This window comes from Kryptolebias marmoratus, linkage group LG9 (genome assembly GCF_001649575.2).
Source record: "Kryptolebias marmoratus isolate JLee-2015 linkage group LG9, ASM164957v2, whole genome shotgun sequence".
NCBI lineage: Eukaryota > Metazoa > Chordata > Actinopteri > Cyprinodontiformes > Rivulidae > Kryptolebias > Kryptolebias marmoratus.
This window is the reverse complement of record NC_051438.1, coordinates 27992610-28004475: the sequence shown is the minus strand read 5'-3', so window position 1 is coordinate 28004475 and position 11866 is coordinate 27992610. Positions and strand designations below refer to the sequence as shown.

At 47.1% G+C, this 11866-nt stretch overlaps 4 protein-coding genes across 4 annotated transcripts in view; all 4 read right to left on the bottom strand.

Annotated features, from left to right (window-relative positions):
* Window positions 1-1310, bottom strand: part of LOC108243963 (theg spermatid protein like) — a 4269-nt gene extending 2959 nt beyond the window's left edge. Inside the window, exons 1-4 of the mRNA XM_025008965.2 lie at window positions 1157-1310; window positions 1046-1076; window positions 907-963; window positions 199-333 (exon numbers count right to left, since the gene is read on the bottom strand). Of these exons, the coding sequence (XP_024864733.2) occupies window positions 199-333; window positions 907-963; window positions 1046-1076; window positions 1157-1172 (239 nt within the window). The 5' untranslated portion in view covers window positions 1173-1310. The remainder of the gene's footprint in view (window positions 1-198; window positions 334-906; window positions 964-1045; window positions 1077-1156) is intronic.
* Window positions 1311-1385: 75 nt separating this feature from the next.
* Window positions 1386-4489, bottom strand: arl9 (ADP-ribosylation factor-like 9). The gene is made up of 4 exons (XM_017429775.3): window positions 4053-4489; window positions 2591-2768; window positions 2341-2516; window positions 1386-1945 (listed from the first exon to the last, which is right to left on the bottom strand). The coding sequence occupies exons 1-4, from the start codon at window positions 4275-4277 to the stop codon at window positions 1769-1771; spliced, it is 756 nt and encodes a 251-aa protein (XP_017285264.1). The 5' UTR covers window positions 4278-4489; the 3' UTR covers window positions 1386-1768.
* Window positions 4490-5421: 932 nt separating this feature from the next.
* LOC108243964 (snRNA-activating protein complex subunit 1-like) lies at window positions 5422-7145 on the bottom strand. Its single transcript, XM_017429747.2, has 2 exons — window positions 7010-7145; window positions 5422-6661 (listed from the first exon to the last, which is right to left on the bottom strand). The coding sequence occupies exon 2, from the start codon at window positions 6615-6617 to the stop codon at window positions 5532-5534; it is 1086 nt and encodes a 361-aa protein (XP_017285236.1). The 5' UTR covers window positions 6618-6661; window positions 7010-7145; the 3' UTR covers window positions 5422-5531.
* Window positions 7146-7504: 359 nt separating this feature from the next.
* The window catches only part of srp72 (signal recognition particle 72), a 9057-nt gene continuing 4695 nt past the window's right edge, over window positions 7505-11866 (bottom strand). Inside the window, exons 7-19 of the mRNA XM_017429774.3 lie at window positions 11261-11385; window positions 11129-11186; window positions 10919-11050; window positions 10712-10840; window positions 10294-10366; window positions 10158-10222; window positions 9978-10073; window positions 9797-9900; window positions 9632-9709; window positions 9275-9412; window positions 8683-8720; window positions 8385-8544; window positions 7505-8306 (exon numbers count right to left, since the gene is read on the bottom strand). Of these exons, the coding sequence (XP_017285263.1) occupies window positions 8123-8306; window positions 8385-8544; window positions 8683-8720; window positions 9275-9412; window positions 9632-9709; window positions 9797-9900; window positions 9978-10073; window positions 10158-10222; window positions 10294-10366; window positions 10712-10840; window positions 10919-11050; window positions 11129-11186; window positions 11261-11385 (1380 nt within the window). The 3' untranslated portion in view covers window positions 7505-8122. The remainder of the gene's footprint in view (window positions 8307-8384; window positions 8545-8682; window positions 8721-9274; window positions 9413-9631; window positions 9710-9796; window positions 9901-9977; window positions 10074-10157; window positions 10223-10293; window positions 10367-10711; window positions 10841-10918; window positions 11051-11128; window positions 11187-11260; window positions 11386-11866) is intronic.

Below are 11866 nucleotides of genomic sequence, written 5' to 3'. Positions count from 1 at the left end.
GGAGGAGGAGGAGGACGAGGAGGAGGACGAGGACGAGGAGGAGGACAAGAAGGAGGAGGAGGAGGAGAAGGAGGAGGAGGACGAGGAGAAGGAGGAGGACGAGGAGGAGGAGGACAAGGAGGAGGAGGAGGAGGACAAGAAGGAGGAGGACGAGGTGGACTCTCGTGTCCACCGGTTCTGGACACAGACGGCGTTTACCTCCTGACGGCGTCTCCCACTGAGACGTGTCCTTTGGGCCGGGACAGGACCTGGATTCTTGGACTTGGACGGGTTCTGAGCGCCGAACAGGAGATGGGCCGGATCGGGTCCTGGTTGCCCCAACTCAGCTGCTCGCTGATAAACAAACAAACAAACAAACAAACAAAAAACAGCTTATACTGCAGCCCAGAACTACATGGTACCGACTGGGTGCAGTACCAGGTAAGTACTTGGTACTTTGCAGGTACATACCTTTGGGAACTGAGTAGTATTATGAAGTGACTCATTACTTTCAGTGTAAGTACCTAGTATGTACTGAAAAAGTACCTGGTACTTACTGTGTACATACAGAATATGTACCAAGTACCTGGGAAGTGCCAGGTACGTACTGGATACATACTTGGTACTTAGCTTCTACTGGATCAGCAGCTGATACCAGACATGTATTCAGTACTTACCCTTTTCTTGGTAAGTACTCAGTACTTCTCTAGTACTTATCTGGTTTCTATGGTAACTGGGCTGACAGGAAGTGATCCGGTGTACTTACAGGTTAGGGACCCTGAAGTTGCTTGTTAAGTACTGGGTACATACTTGGTACATATTGGTACGCAACAGACACATACTAGTACTTCTGTGGTACCTGGGCTGTGTAACAAAGGTACTCTGTACTTGCTGAGTACATACCAGGACAGAGTACTTCCTACTCACCACGGAGTCGTGGCCCACTCCGTTTTAGAGGTTCTGTGAAGCGCGAGCTCCAAGATTCTGCAAAAACCAGGCAGAGTATTTTTTACTTCTTCAGGACTGAAAATACTTCGGTTAGTCGTCAGGAGGGAAACAGCCGAACCTTTCTGAGGGGCCGAATCTTAGCCGAAGTCCTGCGAGGCGAGAGTCAACGGGAGGAGTCAGAAACACGAGCGCCGAAAAAACCAACACGCCGAGGAACCCCTGAACTCACCTGGGTTTCCAGACATCGTCTCACCTGCAGCCGGCGGCGTCCTCCTGCTGTTGCTAAGGAGCTGCGAGTCCTTAGCAACACCAGGAGGAGAAACACCCGAGGAGTCCTTGACACCGGAGACAGGCGGGATCAAACCGCCGGCCCGATAGACGAAAGGAGGCGCGAACGGGACTGTGGGATTAAAGGGACATTTCCACTAATCTGAGATTCAAACACAAACAGGAATAAATCCGTGGAAACCGTTTATTGAAGAGATTCTCACAGATGAACAAATCCAAAAAAGAAACAACTTTCAGGTTTTCATCGGTTTTAAAACAATTCAAAACATTTAAGACGAAATAAAGATTCTGAGAGAAAACAAGGGAAGATGTTTAGTGTTCAGGAGAATAAAAACAGATCGAAGACGTCAACTTTTATTAAATAACCAATGTTTTAAAGTTTAACACTTCTGAACGTTTCATCGTTAAGCAGCTTGTTAGCGCCGCCGCCTGGCAGAAACAAGGAACTCCCTTTCTTTTTAAACCGTTTAAAGCCTTAGGAACGTAACATTCTGGGTTCGTCCCAAAGCGTCCGGTTGTTTGATTCCTGCGTCGGATCAGAACTGCCGACTTCTCATTTCCCGTCTCGCACCATCTGGACGATCACGTCCCGGGCGTCCTGGACGCCGGCGCTCAGCTCCGCCTCGCCCTTCTTCACGTGCGCTCCGATCAGGAACACCTTCCGGTCGCCGACCTCGGACAGGGACAGGGCGTCGTAGAGGTCCGTGATGCCGCAGGAGCCGGGAAGGTCCTGGAACCAGACGACAGGACACGGAGACCCGGGTCATTAAAAAACTAAGACCTGACACTTCCTGTTGGCACCCGGAAGGCGTGTCGGGGATGACTCTCAGCGACTACCACACCGAATCTGAGCTCAACATCTGGAAAACTGACCGAACTGCAGCCATTTTCCATTTATTTGTGTTTAAAATCCAAATTAAACTCCTGATTTATGGTTTTTACTCAGAGTAAATTTGGCAGAATTTGGTAAAAGTTGAGCTCTTTTGACTCAGAAACAGGAAACCATCTGCAGTTTTTACCAAAATAAGAGTCATAAACAGAGTTATATTTCACAGGAAGTGAATTAAAGATGCTCAGTTTCGTTTCTGTGGCTTTAAATGTACAAACCAGAATGAACAGATTCACCTGTTTGTTGGCCAGGACCATCAGCGGCAGGCGGGGGTCAAAGGTCAGCAGCTCGTGTAAATGTCTCTTTGCGTCCGGGAACAGCCGCGGCTCAGCCGAGTCGACCACGAACACCAGCAGCAGAGCTTTGGACACGTACCTGCCCCAGAACGGCCGCAGGTCCTCCGCCCCTCCAACTGAAGCACAGAAACGCCGCTTAGACCTCAGACCGGACCGTACTGACCAGAACCGGCGCCCAGACCAGACCTACTTTCCAGGAACTCGAGGCGCAGGTCGTCCCGGCTGACGGAGACAGCGTTGAAGCCCCGGGTTGGCTCCGCCTCCTGCTGCAGGTGGCTGCCGGAGAAACAGTGCAGCAGGCTGGTTTTACCGGACCCGCCCAGGCCCAGAACCAGAACCTGGGTCCTCTCGGGCTCCTCGGGGTGAGACTGGAAGAGAAGACGACGTCACATCAGGGCCTGATGGAACCCAGCAGAACTTTATTCTGAAAGGATTCAGTGTGACGACGACGCTTTTATTTCTAAAATCCAACATGTTTGGCCCTCCGTCCATTTTCTGTCCAGTTGTCAGAGGCGGGGGACACCTGGACATGTCTCCGGTCCATCACAGGAACACAGACATAAACAGCTGTCCACTCACACCTTTCTACTTTTCAAAATATTTAACTTTATTGACAAACAGATCCTTCAAAACATTGATCTGTTTGAGATCAGCTTCGGCTGCTAAACCCAGTTTAGGCTTCTTTAGCTGCTTTTAGGCTGTCCTTAAATTTTTAGCTTTTAGCTACTTTTAGCTTATAGCTTACATTTTTTTTAAACTTTTAATTGTACCTTTGCTACTTTTATCTTTAGGTAGCCTTTAGCTATTTTTTAGCTTTTAACTAGCTTTTTGTTATTTTAACTTTTAGCTAGCATTTTGCTACTTTTAGCCAGCCTTTTAGTGCATTTAGCTTGCTTCTTTTCTTTTAGCTTTTATTTACACCTTTGCTACTTTTAGCTTTTAAAAAACCCATTAGCTACTTTCAGCTAGCATTTAGCTACTTTTAAGTTTTAGCTGATTCTATTCAGCTTTAATAACCTCAGTTTAGCTCCTTAAATTCTTGGTGGTTACACAGTGTTTACACAGAAACGGCCATTTTTGTAGTTTATTTTGTTTTTCTTCACATTATAATAAATTAATTATATTTAAGTTTCAGTTCTTTTAGTTGTTTATGATTAATTGGTTTAGTCTTTTGATTTGTGCACTTTCTTGAACTTTAGTAAAGTAATAAAAGAGAATATTAAATGTTACATGTAATTAGATTTAAAAATACTTTCCTGGTTTCCAAAGAAAACTTGTTTTTTCCGCAGAATTGACCTAAAATCAAAACAAAATTCGACCTTTCATACAATGTTTTTCCTCTCCACACCTTTCAGGCATCTATAAACTGTCTTTAAATCAGTTTCTGATCAGATTGATGGTTAATCTGACAGATAATCTGAGGATTAGTTGATGAGTTAAACATGGCGGCTTTGCCTACATTTCCCAGAATGCATCAAACCAACGGAACGCGCCTTAACGTGCAGTTCTCCGCTGTGGAAGTTCAGATACACGTTCTTACTGAAATTAAAGTAGTTTAAAGAGACATTTATGCGTCTAACATTTGTTTTGGTGTCATATTTTAACTCGTTTAACATTTATTTAACCGCCCTGATCGTAGAATCAAACTTTACCGCCGCAGTTTGCGGAGCTTTAACCAGAGCTACGGTTTCTTCCTCCTCGTTTCTCTCCTCCTTCTCCTCCTCCTCCTCTCCTCCGCCGGCTTCACGGTCCTCCCTCGGCCGTGCCTCGGGCTTCTCCTGCCGAGGGGCGGTGACGTGGTTCCAGATAACATAAGCTACCCCGCCGGCGAGAACCGCGGAGGCGCCGAGAACTCCGGCTGTCTTCAGACCGAACATGGTGCTCGTTGGGCTGCTTCGGGCTGCTGGGTTCGGGCGCCGTTCACCCGCCGGCGCGAAATGTTTCAATCATTGTTGAATTATTAAAGTTTCGAATCCGAGTCGAGCTCCCACGCCTCTTTGCCCTCCTCAACAAGTGGATTAAAGTCACAGGAAGCTCCGGGGGAACTTCTCTCCGCCTTTTATCCGGATGAAGTGCGCCACTGTGTTGATGCAGTTCCCGCATACGGCCACCAGATGGCGCCAAAGACTCGGCGAAGAAGTGACCGCCAGGGGTCGCCCTTTTCCCTGAGGCAAATGTTGAATTATTGTTCAGGCTAAAATATAAGACACGACATACTTTAAAACCTTTAAAAAGGTTTCAGTATCCCACAGTGTAATGTAATACAAAATACATCACTAATTGCTAAACATGAAAGAACTAACAGGTAAAACAGGTTTAACAAAGTGTGATATTAACTTTAGTTTGTACAAATTATAGACATTTCTGTGAGCATGTACAATAAAAAGATGGGAAGTTGAAGACCGATGGGGTCACATCATCTCTAAGCTGGTCCTGTTAAAGTCTTCTGGTTTGAAATGTTCATTACAGAGCTCAGACGACTCTGTAGCAACAAAACCCTCCCTTTTTACTGCAACTGCTCTTTGCTTCCTTAAATCTTTTACAGAGAAACCTTCAAAATTTGAAGAAAAAAACAAAACAAAACAGAAAGAGCTAATGAGGTAGGAGCACCAGTTAGTCAAATAACGTTAGCTACAATAACATAATATGATAAATGGTCAAATAACCAAAATTATTGTTCAGTCTTACTTGTGAAAGGTAATCCCATGTGATATAAAATCCGGTCCTAGCTGCTCGCTCTGCGGTTCCTCCTGTTGGATCTTAGAGAGGAGAGACCCAACCAACATGGCGGCGAGTTCTAACGAAACTTTTATCAAATGATCAACAGACACGGCCTAAAACTTGTTGTGGTAGTAGCAGAGAGTCGTACCCCTGATGTAGTCCGAGAGCTCACTGTGTCCCAGATAGGAACATTTTCTTCTCAGCATGAGATGATTTCAGTCTGAAACTCGACGGGCGACAGAAAGCATTTTTTAATTTTTGACTTTTCTTCTTCTGTGGTTTAAATGAACACAAACAGAGTTCAGACTTTCGTGCTTTTATTGACCGAAATAATGAATTCTGAACAGACGAGTTTTATTAATAAACTTAAAAATACATAACTCTGGAGTGCTGGACGTCCTCGGTGTCCATCAGGTTCTGTGCTCTCTGTACGGTGGGTTCGTCCTCTTCAGTGGGACTCCTTCCGTCCCCTCAGGAGCACTCAGGAGCCAGGTCTGGACAACGCTCTTCTCCTCCCTCACCACCAGTTTCTTCTGAGTCCGAGCCTTCAGAGAGACAGGCCTCTTCTTCTGTGAGATTCCAGGTTCCTGGACCTGCTGAACATTCAAGGAGGACAAGTCCACAACCTCCAGCTGCCGGTGTCTCCTTGACTTGGACACCTCCTTGAAGTTGCTGTAGCTCTTCTTCTTGATGGAGGACAGGAGCTTGGCTCTGATGCTGGACTCCTCTTCATCCGCCTCCTTCTCATCATCAGTTTCAACCTTCCTGTCCCTGCGGGTCTCCAGGGGGGCGGTTTTCTGCTGCCACGCGATGAACTCCGACATGCAGCCTGCCAGGTGGGTGGTGAAGTCCTGGTGGGCCATGGAGACCTTGCAGCTCGTCTCCACAGTGGCCTCCTTCAGCTTCTCATAGTGGCAGTGGATGCTCCTCATCTCTTCCAGGAGGTCTGAGGACATGAGCTCCTGGATCACCGTGGACCTGCTCAGGAACTCGGAGCAGTCCTCCTCGGTTTGGGGTTTCTGCTGCTTCTGGAAGGCCAGAACATGAGGCATGGCCGTGTAGTGGAAGGCTTTGGCCGCCAGGAGCTTCCGGTAGATATAAACCACGTCATAATGCTGGCCGTTCAGAGAGTCTCTGAGGAAGTTCTGGACCTGAGCCCAGTCCTTCAGAGCCAGCCTGATCTTCAGAGGAGGACAGAGCAGCTGGGTGTGGTAGAAGGCAAACATCAGGTACAAACCTCCCACCCGGATCTGGAAGCTGTACGGAGGCAGGAAGAACTTCACGGCGGTGGCCAGAGTGATCCTGGAGAACCTCCTCATGTCTCCGCTGCTGCTGATGCCGAAGAAAACATCCGAGAAGCTCATGTCCCTCCAGATGGACGAGAAGTCCGCAAACCTGACCGAGTCCATGTGCTGGAAGCGGGCCAGCAGGTCCTCCACGTCCTCAGTCAGCGGGCCGTAGAAGAAGTTCGAGTAAACGGACGGAACACGAGGCATGGCGTCCTGTGAGGTCAGCCTCCGATTCCACAGCCGGCTCAGGTCTAAAAGCAGAACCAGAACCAGAATCAGACCCAGACCAGGACCGGGACCAGATTATTTTAGACTAAGAGCAGATTCTTCAAAGCACAGTTTGGTTTAATGTAAAGTTAGAGGAAGAATCATTTATGTGCCTTTTTTAAAAAAATCTAGACTTTAACAAAACAGGTTGAGATTAAAAACTAGAACACATCAAAGTTAAGGTTTAAATAATCCGAACTTTGCAGTTTTTAAACGGAACCAGTTCAGGTCCAGAAAAAACAAAAACAAAAACAAAACAACACAAAACAAAACAAACAAAAAACATAGCTAAAAATCACCCCTTTCTACAAACAGGTCAAAGTTCCACTAACCGTTCTGTAAAGAATCTGTTTTTACTGCAGAACAGCTGAGTCCAGGTCGGATCAGTCTCGGTACCGTGAGTTTATCGGAACCGGTCGAACTTCGGCGCCGTTTGACGCAGGTGTTTCTAATTGGAGCCGATTTATCGAACAACAGCGACCCCCGGCGGTCGGAGCAGGAACTGACAAAAAAAACACGAATTAAAGTCTAATTATCATCAGGACTGTTTAAAAACAACACTGTGAAAAAAACTTCAACTGTTATGTTTTTTTTATTATTATATTATTTACAGCTTTTAATTTGATTAGACTTTTAAAAGCCTGGAGGTTAACAGGATGCGTTCAGGTAACCTGGAAAAATAAAGTTATATTTAATGTTTGCTTACAGAAAGATTTAACAAACATTAAATCTGCTAAAAACTGACTTTGTGATTAAATTTATTTAAATCTAACCTTTTAAATAATTTCTAAAAGAATAAACATAAATAAAAGTGTTTGGAAATATGCGAAGCTTCACATTTAAAATCATTTATTTTATTGAAACAAGTTTTTTCAGCTCAAAATCTGACAGTAAACAGGAGACAAGTCGCTGTTCAGAGTTTTATTAAGAATAAACAAAAAGACACAAAAACGAGTCTTAATGTCCAAAAAAAAAAAACTACAGGAGACAAAAAAACAAAAGTAATTCAAAATAAAACATGAAAACAATAAATCCTACAAGAACTTTCCTCCAAAATGCAAAAAATTAAATAAAAAATTTACAGTAATGAATATTTCTGGTTGACATGATGAAGATTAAACTTTTAATTCATTTAAAGTCCATTCTGACATTTTCTGAGACATTAGTGTCTTTTTACAGAAGCTGGAAAAAACAGAAAAATATAAAAATACACCCTAAAAATGCTTCACTGCAAATGTTCGATTTTATGAAGCGTTCTTGTTTTATGACCCAAAAATATTCTAACAAATAAAAAGCCGTTTTTATTTCCTTTAATTTTATTTCGTACCTTCAAAGAAAACAAAATAAAATGAAGGATTTTCAGCTGCAGAAAAGCAGAAAGTTTAGACCAAATAAAAAATCTGAACAGAGAAAAAAAAAGCGCCGCCTCTTGCCGCTACCAGCCGCTACCAGCCGCCTTTCCCGCCCTTCTTCTTCTTCTGTGGTGCTTTCTTACGGCCGGCTCCTGAAGCTGAAGGTTTCTGTTGTCGCGGAGGAACCGCGCCGCTGCCGCCGGGCGCCGCCGCCGATCCGGATGCAGATCCTGGTCTCGGGGAGGTGGGGGGGCTGCTGGCGGTCTTACTGGCATCCCTGAAAAGATGCAGATGGAGGTCAGAGGTCGGAGGTCAGGAGGAGTGGTTTAAATGTGAGGGTTTGTTTCAGACTCACAGCTCAGCTGAAGCTCCTGCTGTCGCTCCCTGCGTTCCTTTCCCGACCTGCTCCTTCTTCTTGCCCTTCTTCTTCCCTCGGTAGTACGAGCGCTCCCTCATGGGGAGCCACCTCTCGGGGTCAGGGGTCGCTTTGGGGTCGCAGTTCTTCGGCAGTTTTCCTAAAATAAAAACAACTTTGTGAGCAGAACGTCAGGAGCAAACAGGACAGATGAGACAAGAAGGAACAAGCAGCTGAAGAAGATGATTTACGGACATCAGAGCTGTAAACAAACAAACAACAACAACAAACAGCTTACCTTTCTTCTTCTTCCTCTTCTTCTTCAGCTCTACTTGGCTGCAGAGAAAATAAACAGAACTGAACTTGATGGTTCTGATTCAGATTGATTTAAAACCAACTGGGGTGAAAAAAAACCAACATTAATGAGCAGTCACCAGCTCTAACCAGCCTGAACCAGCAGTGATCAGCCCTTACCATCTCTAACCAGCCATAACCAGCTCTAACCAGCCCTAACCAGCAGTAACCAGCCCTAACCAACAGTAACCAGCCCTAACCAACAGTAACTAGCTCTAACCAACAGTAACCAACGGTAACTAGCTCTAACCAGTAGTAACCAGCAGTGACCAGCCCAAACCAGCTCTAACCAGCAGTCACTAGACCTAAACCAGCCCTAACCAGTAGTAACCAGCAGTGATCAGCCCTAACCAGCAGTAAACAGCTCTAACCAGTAGTAACCAGCCCTAACCAGCAGTGACAAGCCCTATTAACTAGCCCTAACCAGTAGTAACCAGCCCTAACCAGCAGTGATCAGCCCTTACCATCTCTAACCAGCCATAACCAGCAGTAACCAGCCCTAACCAGCAGTCCCGGCGCTCGGTCAGCGGACTCACCCTGGCTCTTTGGGAAGACTCTCCCCGGCAGTTTTCCCGGCCTTCTTCCTGACGTTCGTGGCTCCGTGGGAATTCTCCAACTCGTCCACGTCCACCTTGAAGGACATGGCGTCCGCGGAGGGGAGGTGCTTACTGAGGCTGCAGCTCGCCGCTAAGGAGGCAACGCTCAGCTGCCAAAAACAGGAAGTTGTTGTCAGGAGAGAGGGGCCGAAGCTCCGGAACATTTTAACAACTTTCCTGATTTAATCCGTGGTTTTCCTTCTTGTTTTATCCAAATAGAACAGATTTAGTTATTGAAATCTAATAAAATCCACAGCAGCAGCTGAAGCGAGTCAAAATGGCGCTCTTAAAGGATACGATTTGGCTTTTTCTGTGTCCACCAGCGAATACGCAGAGATGAGCTGAGCCAGAGTGTGAATGTCCTTGGTGTTCTGTCTGAGGCGGGAAAACAAACACAGGTTTTCAGCAGAAACAGGAAACCTTCACGGCCGAGGGTTCGAGTCGGGAGCTCCCGGGACTCGCCTCCACAGCTGCTCCAGGTCGCTGATGGCTTCTTTTTTCCGCCCGTGCTTCAGTTTGAAGTTCGCCGCTTCCCGAACAAGAGCCAGGTGAGCAGCGGAACCGGGCTGAAGCAAACAGAGAGCGGCGTCAGTTCAACATAAACCCGGACGGCGCTCCGGCGGAACCCGTCCCCGTCACGCACCTGCTCCGACTGGAAGTGCTCAATCGCCTGCTTGAAGACGTCGATCGCCCCGTCGATATCTTCCTCGTGGGAGTACATCGTCACCAGAGCGGAAACCTGGAGAGGAACGACAAATTCAGGAACGTCGCCAAAGCTGCCGTCGTTCAAAGAAAACAAGTTTTTCTGATTTAATCGTTTCACCATTCCCGCTTTGTGCTGAAACTCCTCTATGGACCTCAGGACGTCGCACGCTTTGGTCACGTGACCTGAAGAGGGGAAAAGGTCGAAATGAAGTCCGGTTTGAGGCTTGAGGCGTCGGACATTTTACCGGTCCTACCTTGGATCAGGTAGAGCTGCGCCATCGTCAGTTTGATGCCAGACGCGCTCTCCGGGTTCTGATCCGAGAAATGCTGCGAGAACAAGAGCGGCAGATGAGGAGAAAGTCCTGGAACCAACAGTCAGAGACCCGGCCCCCCCGTCCGTCCGTAAAAACAACGTTATACATCTCTGAGCTGAAGGGAACTCCTTTCAGTCAAACCAAACCTCAGACAGCTAAGCCCGGCGGGGTCCAGTCCTGGTTCTGGTCCTGGTTCTGGAGGGCCACCATCCTGACGTTCCAGGCAGGGGAACATCTCAAGCCTGCAGGACGGTGGTCCTCCAGGACCAGGACCGGGACCCCTCGGGGTTTCTGTTTTTGAGACACTGAACCCGGACCCGGATCTGAGACCCAGGAGGCGGAGCTCTGCGGCGCTCACCTGGAGGAGCTCGATCGCCCGGCCGTGCTGCTTCTCCCGGCACAGCTGAGCTGCCTGGATCAGAACCGGCCGCGGGTGGCCCGGGTTCTGAGCCTGGAGGCTGGAGGCCAGCTTCCTGCACTGGTCGGCCTGTTTGCAAGCAGAACACACACGTCAGCATCGGCCGTTAACGGCTGAACCTGCGTGAAGCCCCTCCCCCCGCCACACCTGGTTGGTGTACATGGCCAGCAGAGCTTTGTTGAACTCGATGGCCTGCAGCTGCTTCCTCGCCAGCTTGTACTCGACGCCCTCCGCGTTCGTCAGCTTCACCTTCTTCTTCGAGTCGAACACGTTCTGATCCTGACGGGACAGACAGAGTTAACGGCCGGAACCACGGGGCGGACATCAGCCGGGTCCAAACCGTTTCGCCCCACCCACTTTGTTGATGGTGATGATGTTGTTGGCGGTCACGGCGAGCAGCCCCACATCAGACGGCCTGGAACGACATCAGAGCCACTCAGACTTTCATTGTTAACGAGCCGGGTTAGGCGACAGGACGCCTAAACTCACTTGAGCTTGATGACCTGGTTGTAGAGCTGCAGAGCTTCGTCCGTTCGGCCCTGAAGCTGCACGATGTACGCCATCTGAGAGCGGATGACCGCCAGCTCCGACTCGATGTCCTCTTCGGTGACGTCCTGAAGGAGACGAAACCGGACGGTCAGACGTTCCGAAGCTCCAAAAACACTCAATAATTCAACCAGGCTGAGTTATTCAATGTCCTCTTTAATTCAAAACAACTAAAATCTGACGTTTAAATAAATAATTTCCTAATCCCACGGATTAGACGCCACAAACATCTGAACCTTTCAGTCAGATTCAAGTTTAAACTTTACAGGTGCTGGTCATAAAATTAGAATATCATGAAAAAGTAGATTGATTTCAGTAATTCCATTTAAAAGTGAAACTTGTATATTATATTCATGCATTACATACAAACTCATATTTCAAATGTTTATTTCGTTTAATTTTGATGATTACAAATGAAAATCTCAAATTCATCATGTCAGAAAATTAGAATCTTGTGAAAAGGTTCAAAATTGATGGCACCTGGTACCACACTCTAATCAGCTAATTAACTCAAACCACCTGCAAAGGCCTTTAAATGGTCTTTCAGTC

Coding starts and splice junctions, on each gene's coding strand:
- arl9 (XM_017429775.3), bottom strand. CDS start 4,277: ATGTTCGGTCTGAAGACAGCCGGAGTTCTCGGCGCCTCCGCGGTTCTC. Junction 2,517..2,590: donor GCGCCTCGAGTTCCTGGAAA/GTAGGTCTGGTC, acceptor TCTGTGCTTCAG/TTGGAGGGGCGGAGGACCTG. Junction 1,946..2,340: donor TGGTCCTGGCCAACAAACAG/GTGAATCTGTTC, acceptor GTCTGGTTCCAG/GACCTTCCCGGCTCCTGCGG.
- LOC108243964 (XM_017429747.2), bottom strand. CDS start 6,617: ATGCCTCGTGTTCCGTCCGTTTACTCGAACTTCTTCTACGGCCCGCTG.